This window comes from Drosophila serrata, unplaced genomic scaffold, assembly GCF_035046125.1.
Source record: "Drosophila serrata isolate PLE 108 unplaced genomic scaffold, ASM3504612v1 contig_184, whole genome shotgun sequence".
Taxonomy (NCBI): Eukaryota; Metazoa; Arthropoda; class Insecta; order Diptera; family Drosophilidae; genus Drosophila; species Drosophila serrata.
In genome coordinates, this window is record NW_028257082.1 from 5214300 (window position 1) to 5236079 (window position 21780).

Genomic DNA, 21780 nt, shown 5'->3' on the forward strand with positions numbered 1-21780 from the left:
ACCAATTGCCACTAATTTTCGTGCGTTTTCCCGAGCGCTGCGACGTGTGATGCCGCAGTGGAGATTGCGATTGAATGGAGCATAATCGGAGTGAAAAAATCATATCGAACGCACGTAGTTGCGTCGCAGCAAATTGCTTCATTCACGGGCTCTACCTGGAGGTGGAGATTGGAGAGCCATAACCAGAGTTAGAACCCAAATCTGAACCCTCATCTAATCTATCCCTATCGCTGCAGCTATTCCCGGAACCTGGTAACTACTGGAGTAGCATTTTAATTGGTTTAGTGCTTCATGGAAGCAATTTACCCCACGGGATACATAAAAACTTTGAGTGTGACAGTTTTTTGGGGGAACTGTGGCCAGGCTTTGATTTTAATGAATTTAAATTATGACAGATGCAGTCCGCAACAAGCAAAGGCCACAAATATTTTATGGCCTTTAAAGGCCCAAATAAATTCAGCTTAAAAACGCCAACGGAAATGCAAAAGAAAACAGAGCTCCGATCCGATCTGAACCGATCCCCGGTTTCGAGTCGGACAACAAACCCATTAAATTGTGTGATTTGCTTTGTGAGCCAGTCAAATGGCGATGGAGATCTTTTATGATTTAAGCCCAGACTCTTGGATGGGGCGTAATCCTTTAAGTTATTGACGACGCAGTCGATGCATTGATGAAATTTTATTTATTTATTTATTTCCACTCGCTCCTCCACACAACCCTTTTGTTAGCCATTCCCCTCCGGGCTAGCTAGATCTTTGTGGAGCGTTTATGGTTCTGGGGCCAGACTAATCCCGCAGGAGTCTCGGCTTTATTGTGGGTAATAGCCGGGGGACCTCGATGCCGATGCCGATGTCGATGTCTTATATAACACAGTGTTACTTCTGACACTTTTATTGCGGCTGCCCCTAGACAAAGGAATCTGAAATCGCAGCTGAGTGGCTGAGAGCCTTCGGGGATTTGCTTGAATGCCTTGGAGTGGTAATTAAATTGGCTGGGCCTGCATTGTGAAAGGCTGCCCGCCGTTCGTGTCTTATGTCTCAATCTAAGCAGCCGTCACATAATTAGCCAACAGTCAAACCGTCAACGGGCCCCAGCTCTGGGCCAGAATCACGGCAACTGCCGCAATATGACAAAACTAAGAAACTGGTTCCAGAGAGTACTATATATATATGCGAGATCCTCTACGCATGCGCAACTGCCTAACTGACTGACTGCAAATGCAGGCTAAAATCCGCGGCCAAATCCGAATCTGCGGCGGCCAAGCTGCCTTCTCATTTTGGCCCGCTGACAGTCGCCGTTTTGGCCCGTTCTTGTGGCAAATTAACACCTCAAGCGGACAGGCTGAGACGGAGTTGAAGTTGGAGTCATTTGCCATCGGTTGTCTAATGTTCGGTCCGCTGACAGCCGCGAATTGCATTTGACGCTAGCCAATTGCTCTTGAAGGCTGAGCTGAGCCGCGTTTCCTGTCCGCCGTTCTTTCAGCTCCCCTCCTTTTGCTTTTGCCCCCTTTTTTGTGGCGGCTAATTTGGCTAACAGAGTGTCTGACGAAGGGCAGGAAGTGTTGGCCACACTGAGAACCAAAAAACTTTCAAAAACCTAAGACTGGAAGGCCAAGAAACCAAATTCGAACTGGAAGAATTATGGAACTGAGTGTGTTTAAAATCGAACTCTTAATTATTGTTTTTAGAAGAAGGCTTTAAACACTATAAATATACAGATGTAACAAATACAATGTTTAGGTTGAAACTTAAATAAAACTAAAGTAAAACCCTCACAATATATGCAGAAAATGTATTTACTTTCTATTAATAATACATGCATGTTTTCGGGTAAATATTCCTTGTCTGCTTCCCCAATAATAAAAGCTATTTACAAATAATTTAGGAAATAATATAATACATTCAAAATGATAAAAACATTCGCATAAATCAAGTAACAATGATTTTTTGCGTGCATCATTTGTAAGTTCTCGCTGTCAGATAAAATTTAACAGACGAGATTTTTGATAATTCCCGAGTTCATTTGAGTTGTGTTGAGTTGCGAGACTTGTCCGGACATTTCCGCGACCGCCTCTTATCGATGGCACTCGACCAGGGTGAAAATTAATTAAAAACCCATCAGATAAACGACCGCAAAGGTAATTATTCCTGTGCCCCGGCCTCGGTCCTGGTCCTGCTGCTGGTGCTGGCGAAAACCGTTTCTAGCGGTGTCCGTCGTTAAGTATTCATAACTATATTTATCGGCCATCAAAAATCAATTGCACTCACATACACTGAGCGAAAGCGGTGGGGCGGTGGCCAGAGGGAAGCTTGGGACTGGGACTGGGATTGGGCCCAAGCTCCGTCGTCCTGCCGCGAGGCGTTCAAATTGCGCTTGTTAACATTTTTGACCGCCTGCTGGGGGCCAACTATGGACCGACGAAAAAGCCAACAAACCGAACGTGTTACGCATAATAATTCTCGTTACTTCAGTGGCAGTGGCACTCGAATAAATGCCTCGATTCTTGTATCTGGTATCTTGTATCCCCGTATCTCTGAGGAGGCTGCAGCACCGGGTTTATCTGGTAGCCGGCATCGCACTCACGTTGCCAGGGACTCTCTTTTTCTCTCTCCTCCACTGATAAGGCGTCTCGTCTTGGAATCGGAATCGAAATCGGACGCGAGTTCCGAATTGAAATAACAGAAATCATAATGTTTATGCCATTAAATTGTTAACAAAGCGTATGGGGGGCTACTGCAACGCGTACACAGGTACGGGAAGGTACGCAGGAGGAGATCGGAGGAGATCCCGCATGTCAGCACGCCCATAAATTATCGTTGATATATATTTGGGTCCCGGGATGGGGTCGAAGCCATGGACTTGTCGTGTGAATGTCCAGTGTCCCGCTCGGTTTATTTATTTACCCTGCCAATGGCTACGTGACATTCACGCTTGGACGTCCGCAAACGAATATATACGTGACCCAGTCCGGTCATCTCTCAGGCAACTCGGATGCTGCACAGAGAGAAAATATCCCACAGTTTAGGTTAAGCAATGATTAGAGCTTTATCAAGAAAGCAATAAGATATCATATGAAAATAATGAATTTCCAATATCTGAGAAGGTTTCTTTGGGAACTAATATATTTCTAACAATTTTATTACTTGTATTCTCTATTTTTCCTCGGTGTAACCTTCTTTTTACCTTAGGCTTTATCTAGCAGACCTATCTGTAGGACAACTTCTCTTAATTTTCACCCCTCACTTGGCCGAATTATTTCCTGTAATTGCCTCACACAGTCGCTCTGTTGTCCGTAACCGAGAAACCGTAAAAAATAATCAAATGCTTCCTGGACTCTCTCTAAAGTTGCCCCCATAACCCCTTTGGCAGCGGCCTCTTTCGGGTCAATTTCACTCGGAAAAAAAGGATGTGCGCGTGATGCTATTCGAGTGTCAACTACACAGTTATCGAAGCCCACTTTCACAATGAATTGGCCAAGGGGATATGGCCGGGTTAACCCAAGCGAGGAGCTCGGAAGGGAGACGCACACTCACACTGCCTCGATTTTATTTATGACTTTATCTTTCACTTTGTTTGTGCGAGATTTTTGTTTATGTTTCCAGCTTTCCTGGGAATTCACCGAGATTCTTTTCTCTTTTGCGGGTTGTGTGTGCGGTCGAATCGCCGGGGTTTTCCATTTCCCGGCCTTCTTTTGCGGGTCCTAATCACGCGCCCTGGTTCGCCGTAATTATACCTCAGAGTGTCTTCAGATTAAGATGTTGGCATTAGAATGTGACTAAACTTCATTTCGTCAATTAATGAGGTTACTTGAAATCATTGAAATTAATTTTGTTATCTTTTTTATTCTAGAATTATGTTTGAAGATTAAAGAAAAGTTTAAGTAATCTTAACATGGGGTAAATCTTAAAGAGAATAAATTTTATTGACTTGCTTCCTAGTTCTTTTACCAATTGAATCAATTAAGTAACACTTATGATTTAATTATACACCTCTCTTCTTGCAAGTCAACGTTATTAAATGTAATGGAGTCAAAGTTCTAACAATAGAGACCTCAAGTTTTGAAGTAACAAAAGGTTAAGCCCTGCTATCACACCATTGATTATATAAACCGACCCTTCCAAGTTACCGATATGATCTCCTAATATATCCAGATTGTAGTTTTGTCAGTTCAAAGTCGCTCGGACAGATTCCACTAAATGCTGCAATCAAATGCCACGAAAACATAACGAAATTTTGATTAGGCCAATTAAATTATTACATGCCACAAAGGGCGGCAATTACATCTGGAGGAGAATGAGGAGACTGTGGCAGGTGCTGGGAGATGGATGGATGGATGGATGGTCGCTGTGCCAGCTGGCATTGACCCACACAAACTTGAGTGCGATTCCGGGCGACCGCAAGGCAGAGAGCGGTGCCAGAAACCACAAATGAATGACATTAGTTACACTTAGCAGGCGCAGAGAGAGGCGGCAAAAATAATTAACAAATTAAATGAACAAATGCCCCGAAAAAGAGATTGGAACGCATCTGCAAGTTGAGCGAAGGAAATTATGAAATTGTCGTGAGGGAACAAAAGAACAAGAATTTCCAGAACAAATTGCAGATACAGTGAGAGAAAAGTAGCTTTAAGATTCGCTACTAAGAATAAGAAATGTTATATTAAAAATATAACTCGAAGTCTATCTTTTTACAGAAGTATATATTTTCGGTGTTATAATTTCCATGAATACAGTTCATAAAGATATCCTACAAACATTTCTTTCTCTGCACAAGACGCTAATTGAGGTTGAGATTCGGTGTTTGAGGTTATTGAGGGATAGACAGGCTGCAAGTTTACCCAAGCTAATTGTTATGTAACCCCTAGGAACTTGTGAAAATCTCTTCATCATCATAGGAATAATAAAGCAGGTATTCCAAAAATATACACACTCACACACCCCACACCACTTGTCAAAATATATATGTATAAACCCAGAAAGTGAGGCATTAAAAATGCATTTTGACAGGTTCTTACCTGGACATGGGCATTGGACATGCGACACGGACACTGGAATTTGGGACTTTAGACGGGTTCTACCTGTTGGCACTCTTTGCGGCTTTGATCGATAATCGCGGCCCACGCAAAAGTGTCCGTCACGCTGGGCCCAAAACTAATGGCATTACGATACAGACGGACAGCGTCCTGATCCGGGACTAGTTTTTGCGGTCTGGACAAACAGAAACCGCGACTAGGATTGCGATGGCAATGAACAAAAAGGACTAGAATGGGCCAGCTGCTGCACCATCGCTTATCCCTTAATGGGCTTTTGTCTGCATCTCTGGCGGCAAATCCTCTCAAGTGCAACCGAGCTGCATCAGATTAGAACAGGTTCGCCTTTGTCCACAGTGTCCCGGAGTGGAAATAAAGCCAAATTTTAATGCTCTTTGGCCAGGAAAAAGTTTTGACGAATGGAATTTTCGGTGTCCCATCTGCTAATCGCATTGGCTGAAAAGTTGCCTGCTAAGCCGCGTGTTGTTTCTAACTTTGCAATTAAAATCCCCCCACACGCACTTGCACTTCACACTTTACCCCGCTGATGGATTTCCCGGGAAAAACTGTCATCAAAGAGGGTAAATCTCCCAGTCCCTGGGACGAACCTGCATCCAGATCCGGGGCCGAGGCGAGATCCCCTGAATTTCGATAACAACTTGTCACAATTCTGACAGGTTACCGAAGTGTGCATTCCATTCTCCTCTATTCTGTCTCTGTTCTAATGAAGAAATTATCTATAATGATACGCGGAAAATGCAGAGTCGGAAAATGAAATAATTGTTCTGTTGTGATAAAAATCAAATTATGTGGAAACTGAAACCGGGCGAATGAAAAGGGTATATGCGTTCGCTGGAGGGTTCGCCCGAAATAATAATAACTAACACCATGATTATGAGAATGACGTATTATTTTGTGATAAGCATGTGAAATATTTGATGGATTTATTACACGAAAATATGGTATCACAGGCAGGGGGAAAGTGTGTGTGCGTGTTCAGGATATGTCACTCAGGAGCAGGTGGAGTTAGTCTCAGATCAGAGGGAGAGGGGTCTGTCTGCACAGGTGGAGGATTTTTGATGCTGCCAAATGTGGTTGCTAAATAAAATATATTATTCATACAGTGAAGAAAATCTCTGAATGTCTACAATTATTAATAAATCTCATGCTAAAATCTCTGGTATTGATAGCTTCAAACAAAGAGCTATTAACCACAATTAAAACCAAATTACAAATCACAGTTCTCAATCCAAGACAGCTTCAATTAACAACAATTGCTTTGAGATTCCGTAGATATTTCCATTATTTCCGAGCCATAGCATACTTTCTGGGTCACAGGCAGCCACACTTTGGGGTCTGCCAATCAATTTGACTTTCAATTTCCCCGAATCTGTATATAACCACTGAAAGCTGCACTCACTGGCAGCTGCAAGGATGCAACAGGTGCACTCGGCATTTGGCCAAATCCAACTGCTCAGCCATTCCGCTCATAACCACAATTGGGGGATGAAAGAAACCCCATGTCTCCTGTCTCCTGGCCACGTTCGATGGAGTGTCAGGAGCACTTGGAGCAGCTTGACAGAGGCGACGGTATTGGGTATTCCAGAGTGTTTGGAGAGCTAAAAGCGTGTTATCAGCCATCTGTGTGTTTACATGCGTATCAAAGGCGAGCACGCAGCGCAAACCTAATCAATATGCTCGTCATTTGCGCCAAGTTACATTTTCCTTTTAGCCCAGTACGTGTCAACGGGCTCAAAGAGAGGCCAAAACAAAAAAAAACAGAACGGCAGACAAGAACAAAAAACAGATATTCCCTCCAAGGAAGCCATTGTGTCTTTGATACTTCGGAGCATTAAATTTTGATGAGTTATCGTGCGCCCGCACTAAATAATTATTTCTACATTTTTTGAAATGCAAGGTGTCTCTGGTTTTTCCAGGACGCTCTCCCTAATTTATGTTCATGACCTCTAATGGCCGGGCATCTTGCTGCGCCATCAAGCAAATTGCCCGTGGACGTATGCACATTGAATTTTGATACGGATAAGGATAAGTTTGGGTCTCGCCCAGCTTCAGGCTCTCCCACAAATGTACAAGATTAATTGATACATGTCCATTTCGTGTTGACAAGCCCTGTGAATTGAGGGAAATCTTGGCATGGCCACAAAAGAAACCAACAATAAAAGGTACGAGCGTGGCCAAAAAATAAATGATGCACAATAAGGCCAGGACACTTTTATCGCTCCCAGCTGATAATAAACAATCTAGGCGAGCAGTTACACAGGGAGAAATCATTTTAGATAAAATATTTAACTGCGAGTAATTTATAGTAATTCTTAAATGTATTCCAAACTTTCCTTGACTCTGTTGAGTATACAAAAAGGGGAATATACTTTTCTTGCAACACTTTCTTTTCAGTGTTTTCTATGGGAGGTGTATGGCAGGGGGCGTGGCTCTTTTGTTGAGTGACATATGTGTGCGTGGCTGCCCGATGACTGCTCATCCATTTGACTGCTCCTTCTCCAACTCCCACTCCTGCTCCTGCTCCCATTACGTGCCGTGGCGATTTGCCGAACCCCACTGCATCAACAATCTATCAATCAACTCTCCGCGCTTTTAGCATTACAATAGATATCCTGGCCATTGTCCTGCTTGTTGGGATTTTTGAGGACAGTTTCATTCCGATAGATAGACTTTCGCTGCGCCCAAGTGTTGCGAGTTCGATTCGGGTCGCCTTTACGGTTTAATTACAGTCCCTGAGATGTCCGCCGGCCAACGCGGCGTATACTTGATGGCCTGCCATGGCGTTTGCGAGGCTCAATCAAAAGCCTGTCACGGGGGGTGGCCTTGCAAAAACTGTGTTGTATCAGGCAGGCGGCAGAACTGACCACGACCAGCCCCGCCCACTTAATTAGTGCCCCAGCTCATTGCCAGCCATATTCCGCCATGTAGTGTGCGTCTGTCGGTCGGCAGCTTGATTGTTTTGGGGTTTGACCCATTTGCGGGAATGCAAAACAAAAGCGTGCCGGGTCAGGCTACACAGGATGCGAGTCCTGCCTCACTTAGGCATTCCCTGTGCCTCTGTTGCATCCGCAATGGGCATCGTCGACTGACAAACATTGTCCGCCCTATGGTTCAAATAGCTCATAATTAAATTAATTAAATTCAATGGTGACATAGGCGACAGTAGGGGGCGATGTCAGCCAAGAGGTCATAATTACGCCCTGTTGATTTACAATGCCGCCACAACAACATCGGGGCATAAGCCCCCCCTAACGAGCTAACAATTTTCGCCACCCTCGAGGAGTCTCCTCAAGTATCCCTCGGACTCCCATGGAAAATGTCAACTAGTAGAAAGTGGAAAGAGAGATTCTCAAGATACTCTAGAAGTAATGATAAGATGACTCTAAAGAGACAGTGGATAGTGACTTAGGGTTACAATTTATCTAAGGAATAGCCTAAGAAATAATTTTTAAGCTTTATATTTTAACATGTACATATAAATGGTTAGGAGTTTCATCCCTTAAACTCCTAAATTTCTTAAATTTTTCTAGTTTTGAGTTTATTTTCCATGCGGTTTCTATAAATCAGTGCATCTATTCAGTGAAAAATACTGGAAAATCTCAGTCTAGCAATTTGCTGCCCATTGTGCGTGGCCTGGACTTCCGTCTCTTCTCGCTCCTATCCAACTATCTGTCCACCATCCGTGATATCTGCCGTTGCACCTCGGCAAAGCACAATTATCCCACCAGGAGGAGGCGGAGCAGTGGAGCTGTGGAGGCCACTGGCCAGCCGCAAGTCACAAATTGGCAATTTGACTTGATCCAGTCCCCTGGGACCGGGCCACGCACTGCTGGATGCCCGACAAAGACCACGACCACGACCACGACGACTACTACGACGACGTCAATATGATGATTTAGAGCACGGAAATTGTCGTCGGTGGAAAGCTGAAAAGCTGGAGCTAGCTGGGATAGCTGTGGGTGCTGACAGCGAAGACTGGAAATTTGAGCTCTTGTTTTCGCTTCGTTTCATAAAAAACACATTAATTCTAATTGGCAGCAATTGCATTGAACCGCCCGGTGAGCGTTTAGTGGGGCTAGACACCAGTGACTCACAGACTAAACCAACCAGAGGAGTTATTGAAGCACTAGGAAAAAATACACAACAAATATATAAAGCCTTTTACAATATACAGAAATATATATAGGGAAAATAATTATTTCTGGTTATATAGAGTTATCTTTATTCTCTCTAAAAACTGAATATAGATTCTCTTTCTCTCAGTGCACCCGCAGCAAAGCAATCATCAGTGTGAGAAAGTGATGAACTGGCCAAAGAATAAAGAGTGAGATGAGATCTCCCTTTAGTTCGGTTTTGTTTACCTTTCGGTCCGCGGCAAATGCACAAAAGGTAACATAGAAATATAGTTACACTAAAATTTAGCGGCAGTTCAATCGCCGAACAAATAAAGTTTTTGTGAGGGTTCTTTTTTTCCCCTTCGGTGTGTGTGTCCTCCCAATTCTCGCCTGTCCGCTAATTGTCTATTTTTTTGTTTTGTCTGTTGTCTGGGCCAAATGCGTGCACTTTGTCTTAAGTGCAGCCGATCGATGGTCGATCTTTAGACCAAGGCTGAAGACTGGAAATTTGGGTTTTGGTCTCGCTCAGTGTCGGCGTGAAAACGTGAAAATTGTGGCGGCAATGTGAAATGTTTCAGATTCGATGTGGGTTATACTTAAAAGAATATACTCCCTCTAAAATCCCCCTCTAAACTTTGAACTCATTCCAAATTGGCGATGCGCAAAAATTAAAGGGGGGACACAGGCACTGGCTGCACTTTCAACCGCAAAATGTCAAAGAGTTGGACACTTGAAACGGAACACTTTTGCACCCACACATGGAGGCGCATTAACATTTGGCCTCCCGAAAGGAGAAATATTCGGGCTAAAATTGGGTATGGTTTAGCGGAGACATGCGATAATTAATTGCTTCATTACGGCGGCGAGTGAAAAGTAATGCAAAAGCGAACCGCAAGCGAGAAAGTTGAAAGAATCATGGGGAATTTTCGAATAAAGGCAGCGGCAGCAGTGAGCCCCCATTGTGATGGACAGCCGTACAGCGAGAGTTTGACAGGCCGGCTAATTGAATTGTCTTCTGCTCAGGCTTCTGCGGTGTGAATCTTAAAGCTGAAAGGCTATCAGAAAAATAAAATAAAATTCGACCGCAAGAAAAGAAATATTAACTCGGTCGCTTGGCGGCTATGAACCAAAGCGGGCCGGCCACGAAATAGTTTTGGAAATGTTTTCAAATTATTTTAATGTCCCCTGGCATTCCCCGGGCCTCTTAGACTGACTAATAGTGTCAAAAGTTTAATGATGAGCCAGCCACCGGCTGTCAGTTTTTGTGGCAGTGTGCCGTTAAGTACTCCCACTCCCACTTTCACCGGCGGCCATGTTCCTGCTCCGAGCAGCTGTCAGTGGAGAAGTGACAGCGCCATTTTGCAGATCACCAGAATTATGCTAAAATGGGGCAAGGAAGACGGTGGAAAACTGTACAGACTTTCCACAGGATCTCAAGTGCTAACAATAAGAAAATATATTCTTTTTAAGCAACTAATCTTCACTATCTGATGCTGCCTCACCATCTGTGTGCCACAAAACCGCAGAGCGCCTCAATCTCTCCCATTAAATCTATGGATTCCACATTTGCCTATCGGAGAGTGTGTGGTCAACCTCAAAAGGGCGACACACACACCATGTGTGATAAGTCTCCAGGATAGCAGTAGATAGTCATCTCGTAGAGAGAGAGAATCCTCATGAGGCTGACACCTACATACATCGAAATCCGCACATGTTGTGTTTGCCAGGAAAGAGGAGAGAATTCAGAGGAAGAGGATGCAGGCAGGTACATCTTGCGTGTAAGGAGAGCAGGCCATGGAGATGCGATACTATCGCGGCTTTGGGATCGCGGTGTGTATGCTCGATCCAGATAGCATCAGGTTGGGTTTCCTCGCCGGCTCACACACATGTGGAAGCCCAAATTGCGTTGTTAAAATGCGAGAGGCGTTGACAATGGGCTCAAACAGGGGCCTCAACTAGGCCTAGTTCCTGGCTCGTTTACAAAGCCAAACAACAATGAGCCGGGCCCTATCGCGATCGAGGATCCTGCAGAGGGGAGTTGATAGCGGATCGTTGATAGCAATTCCCTTTTGCCAGAGGAAGCAGCTGCCACTGTTCCACTCAGCACCGAAAATCTGTTGGCCTTCAGTGTGGTGAAATATGTGAACTTGTTTAGCATACACAGAGACAAAATTATAGGACTTTAATACATAACATAATATAAAGTACCTTAAGGTTTCTGTATATAATTTGTTGTGGTGATTTTTCAAGCATTTTATGGTGGAGTCTCCTTAATCCGCTTTACCTGCTCTTTTTTCCAGGTGCATCCTTTTGGGTCATACCCTGTAATTACCGGCCAGCAGGTGTCAAAATAATTAGGCGCCTACTTAGGGAATCGAGAGCTTTCGGGTAAAGCAATTACCGATGATTATCGTCAACACCTTGCATTCAAGGTGTCAAAATGTGCGCAGGGCATCATGCAAAATGGCAAAAGGCACTAAAGCCCCCGCCGAATGCGATGCAGAATGTTTAGAGTCGAGGCCGGGAACGGTGACTCCAGGCCCGCTAATTATGTGTGTGAGTCGTCCGGCGGGGCAGACAGGCGGACACTCAGTCACTCAAAGTCAGCGAAATGCAGTCCGGAATTATTTTCAACATTCAGCATTCAACATTCAACATTCAGCAAGTGTGAAGTTGATAGTCGGGCACGTCCATTAATCATTTGGTTGTTAACAAGGCACTTGATGGCAGTGACAGACCCCGCTTTTCGGTTGGTTTCAACTTCGCTCTGTTTTTTACCTAATTTTTCTTTTTATTTTGGGTGCGAACTGGCACTCAGGCACTGCGCTCCAAATCTGTCTTTGACTTATCCGCCTAATGGCATTAGGTTTTCAGTGGATCAAGGTGGGTTCCTAATTGCCCGAAGCTTGGGTTACCAGACTGAGTCATGTTCATATTCTTGATCTTTTGAGAAATATTTATTTATGTCATATTGCTTGATCACTGCAAGGGCTTGTGTTTATTTTGAGGCATTTAAAAGATATTTTTCAGAGGCTACCCTCGCATTTGTCCCTCCAGCTCTAATGATGAGACCTTGTTTTAGATTCATAATCACGATAAGTTCCAGGATTGATTAGGGCTCTTTAAAAGCCACGAAGCGAACGGTCATAAATAATGCAATTAATGATAAAATACTGTGTGGTTGTGGTGCCCAGTAACCTCTTTTCGAGTTATTCGGTTACTCCGGGACCCACTTTCTCCCTATCTATGTGCAAGTATCGCCTCGCTCCTTTTTGTCCCGCTGCCTGGGAGTCGCCAACTAAACCAGTGAATTGCCTGATTAATGTTTATGGTCACACCTTCGGGACCGAAGCTGCTGCTGCTGCTGCTGCGAAGGTGCCAAATTTTTACACCTGCAACGCACGCAGAATTGCAAGTCAGGAGCAAGCGGCAGGAGCTGCAATCTGCCCAGAGATACGAGGACCGGGACAGGAAGCCATAAATAAAAATTAGACAACTACCGCACAACATATGATTTGGAAAACAATTTTCTAACGCCAGAGATGAGAGGGAATGGGAAATGGAACTGAGGCTGGGAATGGAACTGAAACTGAGACTGAGACTGAGACTGAGACTGGAACTCCGACTTTATTTCTTTCCCTTTCGAGTTGGTGGCTGCAGGTGCAGTTTGCTGCCGCTGATTGGCGGCACTTAACGCTGCGTGAGTTGGCCCAAAGTCCAGCATATTTTTTTTCTAGGCGTTAACTGCATTTCCAGGGGCAAGAAACAAACGCAGCAGGATCTGGCACCTCAGTGAGGCCTACGTTAGCGCTCTCCTTTGGTGTTTGCCAAAAGTGTTCTCCTAAATTATGGGTTCGCTTTTTGGTTAATTAAAAAGGTTCAGCCGGCAGCCGCCGCCGTCGCCGTGGAAGATGATGATAATGATGAGGGATATCCTTGGTTATACCAACACCTCGGGTTCCGCTTGCCAGTCTCACTCTCAGTTCAGTTCAACTCGCTGTGATACGGCGCCGGCGGGCAATTAAAGTCTTGTTATAGAACGTAATAAGCGTTTATGATACCAAAAGGTGCCAAGAGAATAAGTCAAGGTCCAAGGGCTGCCAAGAGAACGTCTGGCATTCGCTGGGTCTTTATATATTTTCCACAAGGTTGAGATACATATAAAAGCTGTATTATATTTTAAAAAGAATATTAATTCAACCGAGCTGCGTCTTTAAGGACTCTCTAGCAGCTGCCAGCTGATGAGCCTTACAAAGAGATCCGCTCCTTGCGATGCCGATTTGCTTTCTAGCCAAATCACTTAAAGCGATGACAATCGTGGGGCACTTAGTCTGCTCTGTTCGCGTAAATTGATATTTTTCCACGCTTCAAGCCAAAGATCCCAGAAGATTCAAACAAAAAAATAAACAAAACAATGATTTCCCAAGTCCAGAAAGATGACATAGAGAAGCGTTCTTCGGATTCCCGTACCCGATCTTAATCGCATCGCGGGCCGCAGCCTATCCATCCAATCCTCAACTCGTACCTGTTCCTTGCGAAGATAACCACAAATTGTTTGCCAAGCCCTGTTCTCGATGTCGTCAGATTCTCATCAGCATGCAGCAGCGACGTTGTCCTTCGGGGTTTGGGCCATTGTCACCGGCCCTTTGTCAACTGTCTCTAACCCGAGGGCTGGCTCACGTACGAGAACAAGACGGGGCAGGGACCAACCGCCAAGATTGCCCGTGTCTTTGTTCTAGGAGATATCGATCATTAGATAGTTGCCCCTGCCATTGTTCCCTGCGCCCGGACTCGGTTTGTTTTTCCTCATCTCAGTATCTCTCTCTATCCAGCTACGTGTGTCCTATGTCATCAATTATTATGTAAGTTTTATGTCACTCCCCGCCTTTCTATGCCTCTCTTGGACATCCATGTATTCGTGGAATCCGTCTAGAGCCTCCCAGGACAGTCCATTATTAACTGGAAATATTTTGTATTTTGGGGCGTGTATGTTTTGGTCGAAAGCATCTTTTCTGTTCTCTGGGGTACCTCAAATGTTTTGATAAGATGTTGATTTGGGGCTTCCTATTGTTAATGGAGCTGCTAGGTGATTGATATTGGTGTCTTTAACAAAACAATGTTTAAACTATGAAGGCAAAGACATAGGAAATATACTCTCTAATGTATTTCTTTGGTCTATGGCTGTACTAAATGTGATGCAGATCTTTTTATTAAGAAATTAGACCTATCATTCATATCAACATCTAAATGAACTTGTTATGTTAAATGAGCTAATTTAGCAGTCATTTGTAATTTAAGTACAACAATCATTCCAGTAAGAACCTGAATTATAATAGCATTGTATTAAATTTACAAACACATTCTCTTTAAATTTAAACCACCTGAATATCGCCCCTAAACTCATTTGCTTCTCCAACTTCCCCCTATCATTTTATAACCATTGAACTCTGGACAGACCCCCTCAAACTCAATCCCGTTGGCATGTAATCGATGCAAATTATCAGCTCGCCTGATAAACGGAGTTAAGCCAACTCCTTAAGAGCTGCCCCCCGACCTAACTGTACTTGGACTTGGTCTTCCACTTGGTCTTGGTCTTGGTCTTGGAAAATCGGTGAGCTGAGAGACTGAAAAGTGATACCATTAGTGAGGCATATCGTATCGTGCAGCATGCAACACGTGCTCGAATGAGTTATGGCCAAGAAAGTTTTTAGCTTTAATATGCCAGCTAGTGAGTGACCATTGCCAATACTCAATCCTGGTTCCCCCTCATCCACTGGACTAACGAACAAAATACTTGCACGCTCCGAGGCCAGATCTCTGGAGTGGAGTATCTGGAGTGTCTCATAAGTAGCGCAAACGAAGCTCTTACGCAACGGACCTGCCAATGCCAGAGCAGCTTGTTGTCCCATCGTCAATAATAAATAAATATGTGTTTATGCTGTGGCATGCCAGGACACTCCAGAAGTCAGGACTCCATTGTGAAGGAGGTGGGGCCAGGCAGGTAAGAAACTATTACACTGTCTGTCTGCGGGCCAAACAATGGATGAGAGTCGTATGAAGACCAACAACGACATCACAACTTTGGCCCGGAATGGAATGGAATTTTATTGCATAACCGTTTTGTGACCGGCACGGTGGTCCGTGTAATAAGGACATCAGAACCCTTGACTTCACTGACATCGACTCCGAACTCTACCGGCGTACTAATGATGACACACATTTCATATCTTGATCTCTCCCAAGGACTTGACTCGCACTCGTACTTGGACTCGGGCTCGGACTCGGATGCTTGTCAAAATAAATTGAAGCACATGCTTAGGCGCTGCACAATGCCATTAACATTTTGATGTGTCCTGGACCAGGACCAGGACTAAGAACAGGACTTGCCATGTAGTAGGTAGAACTCTGACGGGGCTCTACTGGTTTTTGTGGGCGGCGACAGGGACTATCAGCGGTTTATGATCTCTTCTCGAATAAATTGTTGGCACTGGCTCACGGGAATGAGGCGTACAAATTGGCCGGCTTCTTGTTCACGAACAGGACTAACTCTCTTTCTCCTTTTCCCAGGACTAAAAATACTACTGTTTGGCAGGTGATTCAGCTACCGTGGGCCAGTGCACCTGCAATCCTTTTTAATGAACTTCGATGAGGGTTTTTCATGTTGTATTCTTGGAATTAACTTGTTGTTGATTACATGCTTACATGTTTCTTGTAATATCTTTTATTTCATGAACAAAAGACAAAGAATTTGTCACTTTGCTTGAGAGAAAAGTCAAACTTGAATTCAAAAATTGTTTGCTGTCGTGTTCGCCTAATTAATTCATCAGGCCTGCTGATGGGTTCTGATGGTTTCTGCTTAACTTTTGATTGATGACCCGGCCCAATTTGTCCCGAAAAAAGATGCAAAACAGCAGGGTGTTTTGATACACAGAGATGCAAGATACACAGATACTCGAATATGAACGAATCAAATACAAATTGAAACACAGCTGTTCTGGCAAGTGCAGTTGCAGCCACAATTATCGGGCGGGGCGTTGAAGGTTTCTGTTCTACAGCAAATAGATAATAAATCATAATTTTCCCCATTTTCCTCATATTTTCCCCTCTCTCTCTCTCTCTCTCTCTTTCTCTGGCTGAGTGAAAACATCAAAACACGAATGACCCGCGCGCTCTTCGACACATTTTCCGGGGGGCTCATTGAAAAGTTCTGCAGCCGAACTTGGGCTGGCGATTTGGTAGAATTCCTTTCAAATGTCAGAAATTAAGTTATGACAGATGACCACGTACATTTGTCCGTCTGTCCGTCCGTCTGTCCGTCCCGCTGGTCAGCTGTCAACTCATCCGCTGCTTTACAACTCTCGGCGCGTTCGTAAATTTTTCAAAAAGCCCCATTCATTTGCTGGGGCTCCCATTTAAAGGGCGGTCCGCATGCATACATACAAATATCCGAACACAATGGCCAGAGTGTGGCAGTAACATGATGGATTAGTTTCGAAAATGCCCAGCGTTTTTCTACTTAGTTTGATATCCGCGGAGGAGGAGGAGGCTCTCTGGCGATGATAATCGCATCGTTTTTTGTGAAATTGAGCTGTGAATGTGGTTCTTTTTTATGTCGGGGTATTTAAATCTGAAATGATGTGGGAATTGGTTAAATGAAATTGACAATGCAATTAGAGAGTGGTTTAGCTTTGGGAAAGAACTGGAAATGGATCTAATTAGTTGGGGTTTATGTAATAGATATAAATACTTAAATAACTTAGTTATTTAATTATGAATTTTATGTTTTGTACCTTTACTCAGTAGATTAAGGTTTAATATTTATTTTTTTGGTGTTATATTTAAACTTCAAACTGTCTAAATAAGTTCTTCAGAACTTTAGGAGATAAAAACCATATTTTCCAACTGGATTTCAAGATCTAACTTGGGATTTCTTACTTCCAGAAGGATTTGGGATTTCCCATTGATTTGGGATTAGAAAAATCCAATTAGATTTCCTCTAAGATGCCATCTGGTGGAAATTATAAGAAGTTATCTTATATTTCACACTCTATTGATTTTGAATTTTTAATACAAATTATAGCAAGTAAACACAATAAGTAATTTAAAGTAAAACAAGCTAACTTCAAAAAGGCCAAAGGATCACATGTGCAATCGATCATAATTAAGCCAAAAATGCTTTAATCTCTATTCGGAAAGTTGTTCTATATTGGATTTTCTAATGGTAATAAAACTGCATACTCAATTTAATGTTGAAAAAAATTTAATTTTTTTTTTTGTCAAATTTTGACAATTTTAACGATGTGACCCCTTATAAAATTTTGAAAAAATTTAAAATTGATTTTTTTTTGCAAACACGGCTAGATCAACTCTGCTGTCAATGCTGATCAAGAATATATATGATTTATAGGGTCGGAAATGACTCCTTCCCATCGTTACAAGAGTCTGACTGAACTTATATGATAATACCCTGAAAAGGTATCAAATACTAAAAGAAACTCTGTTGGCAAATTAATGTTTTGTCAAAATTCCCTCAAATTCCCAGACTTGAATTCCCCAAAGACAGAGTCCTAGGATAAGTGTCCCGTGAGTTGTGCCATGCATTTTATCACTTCAGTCAGACCGTATAATTGAACGTAAAATCTGTGAAACCAAGCAAATCGGATGGCGCACTGCAGGGCACATGTTCCTGCCACAAAATGGTGACAACTATTTGCACAGTCGACTAACTGAGGCGTTCCCTGTTCCCGTTGTTGGTTTAGGCACGCGGCCAGAAGCCACAAATACACAGCCAGAAAATATATGGGAGTTAAAAATATTGAGATATACAATTTAGGAATATTTCACGACCATAGAAAAATATATATTTTGTGTTAAAGATAATGCATACTTTCAGGCAAATGATATTCAAATAGTTATTATCATAACTTATTCCTAGTAACTCTTTACTCTTTGGATTTATCTTAATGCTGGACTTAATAAATTCCCCGAAAATTATCTCTGAGTGTCCGATTTGAATACTGAAACCTGCGTATACGCAAATTAATATAGAACCATTTGAAACAACAATTAGAGGGCCAAGACAACACACCAAGAAAACACACCAATTAATGCAAAAGTGTTGTAAAAATTACAGAAAACAAAACCATAAGATTGTTGCTCTTAGGGGGTAAACGTTTAGATTTAGGCTCGAAGGGAATAAAGCAATTAGGCATTATGCTAATTTGAAGGCGGAGTATGGCATAAAGTTCGAGTATATACTCATTCATAGTTTGACTTCCGGACCGGGGTCCGAGTTTAGTTATTACTTTTTTAGGTTTCCGCCCGAGATCCACAAACACTCGTGTGTAGAGGGTCTAAACAAGATTTATGTTTCGAGTTCAATTCTTAATATGTTTTTTATTTTCTGTTTCGGCTGCCCCCAAAGATTCTCTTTTTGGCCATATAATTGCTTCCAAAAGGGGTTTTTGGTTTTCAGTTTTCGGCTTTCGGCCTTTCGCTTTTGGGTTCCGAGGTGTGTCTGCATTTTTATTTGGAGCACTTCAAAGTGTTCCGCTCCTTTGTCTCTGCTGGTTGTTGCTCATCCTCCTCCAGTACCAAGCGATATTTTAGTTATTTTTCCATATTTATTTTCTTTATCTCCGCCACCAAAAACAAAAACAAGAACCAGAACAGAAACAGAACACAGCAACACATAATTAGTGTAATTAACGCTTTTTGGCTGAGTGCGTGCAGAAAATTGTGTGTGAAAGTGCGTGGCGCTCTTTGGATGTTTTTCCGTTTGTATTTCCCCGACTCTCGTTTCTCTGGAGGCTCCGACGGTTTCTGTGTGTTTTGTTTTTCCATTTCGTGGGTTCATTCAACTGATTTATGACTTCTAGGCCAACTTCTGTGGCAGCCTGCAACTTTTTTCCTTGGCGTTAATTTGTGAATAATCTGTGCTGCACGATATGCAATCGTTCGTGGCCAAAAGAACGGTACTCTACTGTCCGTAATTAGCAGAAATATCACTGGACTAATCATGAAAGTAGGGTGGCCAATAAATCGAGGCGAAAAAGATAAGAGTCGAGTTTGAAATATCGATTTTCTGATTTCAAATCAGGTTATATAACCGGGAATTTTAATTTGAACTGATCTGAGAAAGCCAAATCTAACCAAAATGTATGGTAACTTGGTAATAAACATAGATTGTAATCGGTGAATTTACTTACCCATTTATTAACGATAAGGTCAGCAATATATGGTAAATCGAGTTTTTAAAGACACTTTTTGATGATACGAATATGTATATATAATATATCAATTATTAGGTACCTGAAAAGACATATAATAAACTTTAATTAATTAACGAGTACAAATATTAATTATTAATCAAGTTCTAAAAATAGATATCAATCATTGAACTATTGAATATGATGAGTAACTCATTGATAGTTTAATCTGAGTCAAAAGATAAAGTTCAATAATGAATTTGATCATTCGAATACCAAGCCAAGTCAGAACTAAATTCGATTTTTAATGTAATAATAAACCTAGTTACCAATAATCAATTTTCATCGAAATAAGACCCCCGGAATCTGCTCCAAAATGATTTTCAGCTGTTGTGTATCATCAGGGAATCCAACTAATAGAAACTATATATTAATGGCACAGCGTCCAGGCGACATTAATGGCCCCTTGTGAGAAATAATTAAAAATGAAGCGGCAACACAAGACGGGAACCCTATTTCGGGGACGACAAATATTAATTGCATATGAGTGCACACAAGGAGCTGTCGCAGACATGGAAATGAGCAGCAATTAATATGCGTACTGCATATTACTTGCCCGATCCCAGTCCCTAGACATACATATTTCCCAACCCATTTTAGCTCATCTCATCTCCCAGTTGAACACTCAAAGCAATTTGCAGCAAAGTCGCAGTGCAGCTCTAAACGAAATCTAATTTACAGTAACAACGTGCGAGCTGCTTTTTTCAAAAACAAAAAAAAAGAAAAGGAAAATGTATGTTTTTTTTTTTGTCCCAACTGTGTTCCATTTTTCCTTCATTTCATATTTTGTGTCTCGCTGTGGCAGCCAAATGCGATGGAACCGTATCATGGCTGAGTGTCATAAGTTTGACAGCGCACAATTTACACGTTGATGGAAAAGGATACTGGGGATTCAGATACAGCAACAGATACAGATAGAGACACAGATACAGATACAGATGTGCATGCAGATACAGATGCGCGATGAATGCGAGCGATTGGATGCACAGAGAAAAAGATTGGATCTGTTTTCAGAATGTTTAGTCAATATTTTTGAACTTGAGAATAAAAACAAGACGGTTTAAGAGAGAATAAAATACCTAGTATGCATCTTCTTGATAAATAATATTATTATTATCATCATTAATGTCTCAAAATAGTGAAACTTTTAATTTAGATTCCTGTTTTCTTGATAATTATGGTTTTCATAAAGTAATGTCTGTACTTTCAATTACTTATCCTTAAATTTTTAACAAATTTCCATCTATATTCCTATACATTATCTCGCAGTGCATGTGATAACTCGTCGCTCGTCCACGCAAAGTGTGAAAACTCATTTGTATCAAATTTCCCATACGTGGGAGGGATGTAGACCGGGGTCCATGACTGGGAGAGTGATACGGAGGGATTCTGGAAGGGAGCCGCACACAAATTGATGTAATAAACTCTACGCGACTGCGGCGCTGACAGGACGAACTTGTCGAACGGGAGACTGACGCTGATGCTGCCCTGTGGGGGTGCAAAATCCGATGCGTTGCGGCCTATATAGCCCGTATAGCCATATTCAGTCACCCCCCTGAAACCCACCTTTAGCACCCCCGCCCCTGGACAGTCAGTCAGTCAGTCACTCACAGAGTTTGACATTTTTGACACGGTTTGTAATTGACACTTGCACTTGGAAGAGCAAAATGTGTATCACCATTCCATCGTCACGTGCAGGGAAATGATTTATTTCATCACTTGTCCTGTTTGAACCGAAAGATTGTCATATACACAAAAGTTCTTTAAAAGGAGATACATATACAAGAGAAAAAAAGCTATTTCGAGAATAGAAAACAAAAATTCTAGCTAAAACTATATTACAACTAAATTCTTTCAACAAAATTAAGATAAAATACATTGTTTAGGTCTAAGATACTTTAAAGTTCAAACTTTAATCAGTCAGTTCAATCACTTTCCCTCTGCTTAGTTTTTATTACTTCAGTAAATAAATTTCAAATATTTTTATAAGCCAAGTCATAATTGCAGTCCTTATTTCTTCACCTGTCTTTCAAGGACTCTTCAAGTCTATTCATTCAAATGTGTCCCTTTCCAATGGGGCGGTGTGATTTTTATTAGGTTTGAGTTGACAGCAAGAGCGCTTAAAAATGAGATGGCTGAAATTTGAGCTCATTTCGGGAATTCACCTCCCGAATTACCTCTTTCACTTAATAAACACATAAAAAAGGGCGACGTGCCATTTACGAATTGTACGTTACCTTAACGTTAATTTTACGGCTTCCTTGCCGCGTTTTAAAGTAGTTTCAGAGCTCCACCCCCTCATTTGCTTGGGGGCAATCAGTCTGGATGAGTACACGGCGAATGCCTG

General features: G+C 42.3%; 1 protein-coding gene across 1 annotated transcript in view; it reads right to left on the reverse strand.

Moving 5' to 3' along the window:
- LOC110181801 (dynein regulatory complex protein 8) overlaps positions 1-21780 on the reverse strand; it is a 308724-nt gene that overhangs the window by 161504 nt on the left and 125440 nt on the right. The window contains exon 4 of the mRNA XM_086828341.1: positions 19374-19476. Within this exon, the coding sequence (XP_086684467.1) occupies positions 19374-19377 (4 nt within the window). The 5' untranslated portion in view covers positions 19378-19476. The remainder of the gene's footprint in view (positions 1-19373; positions 19477-21780) is intronic.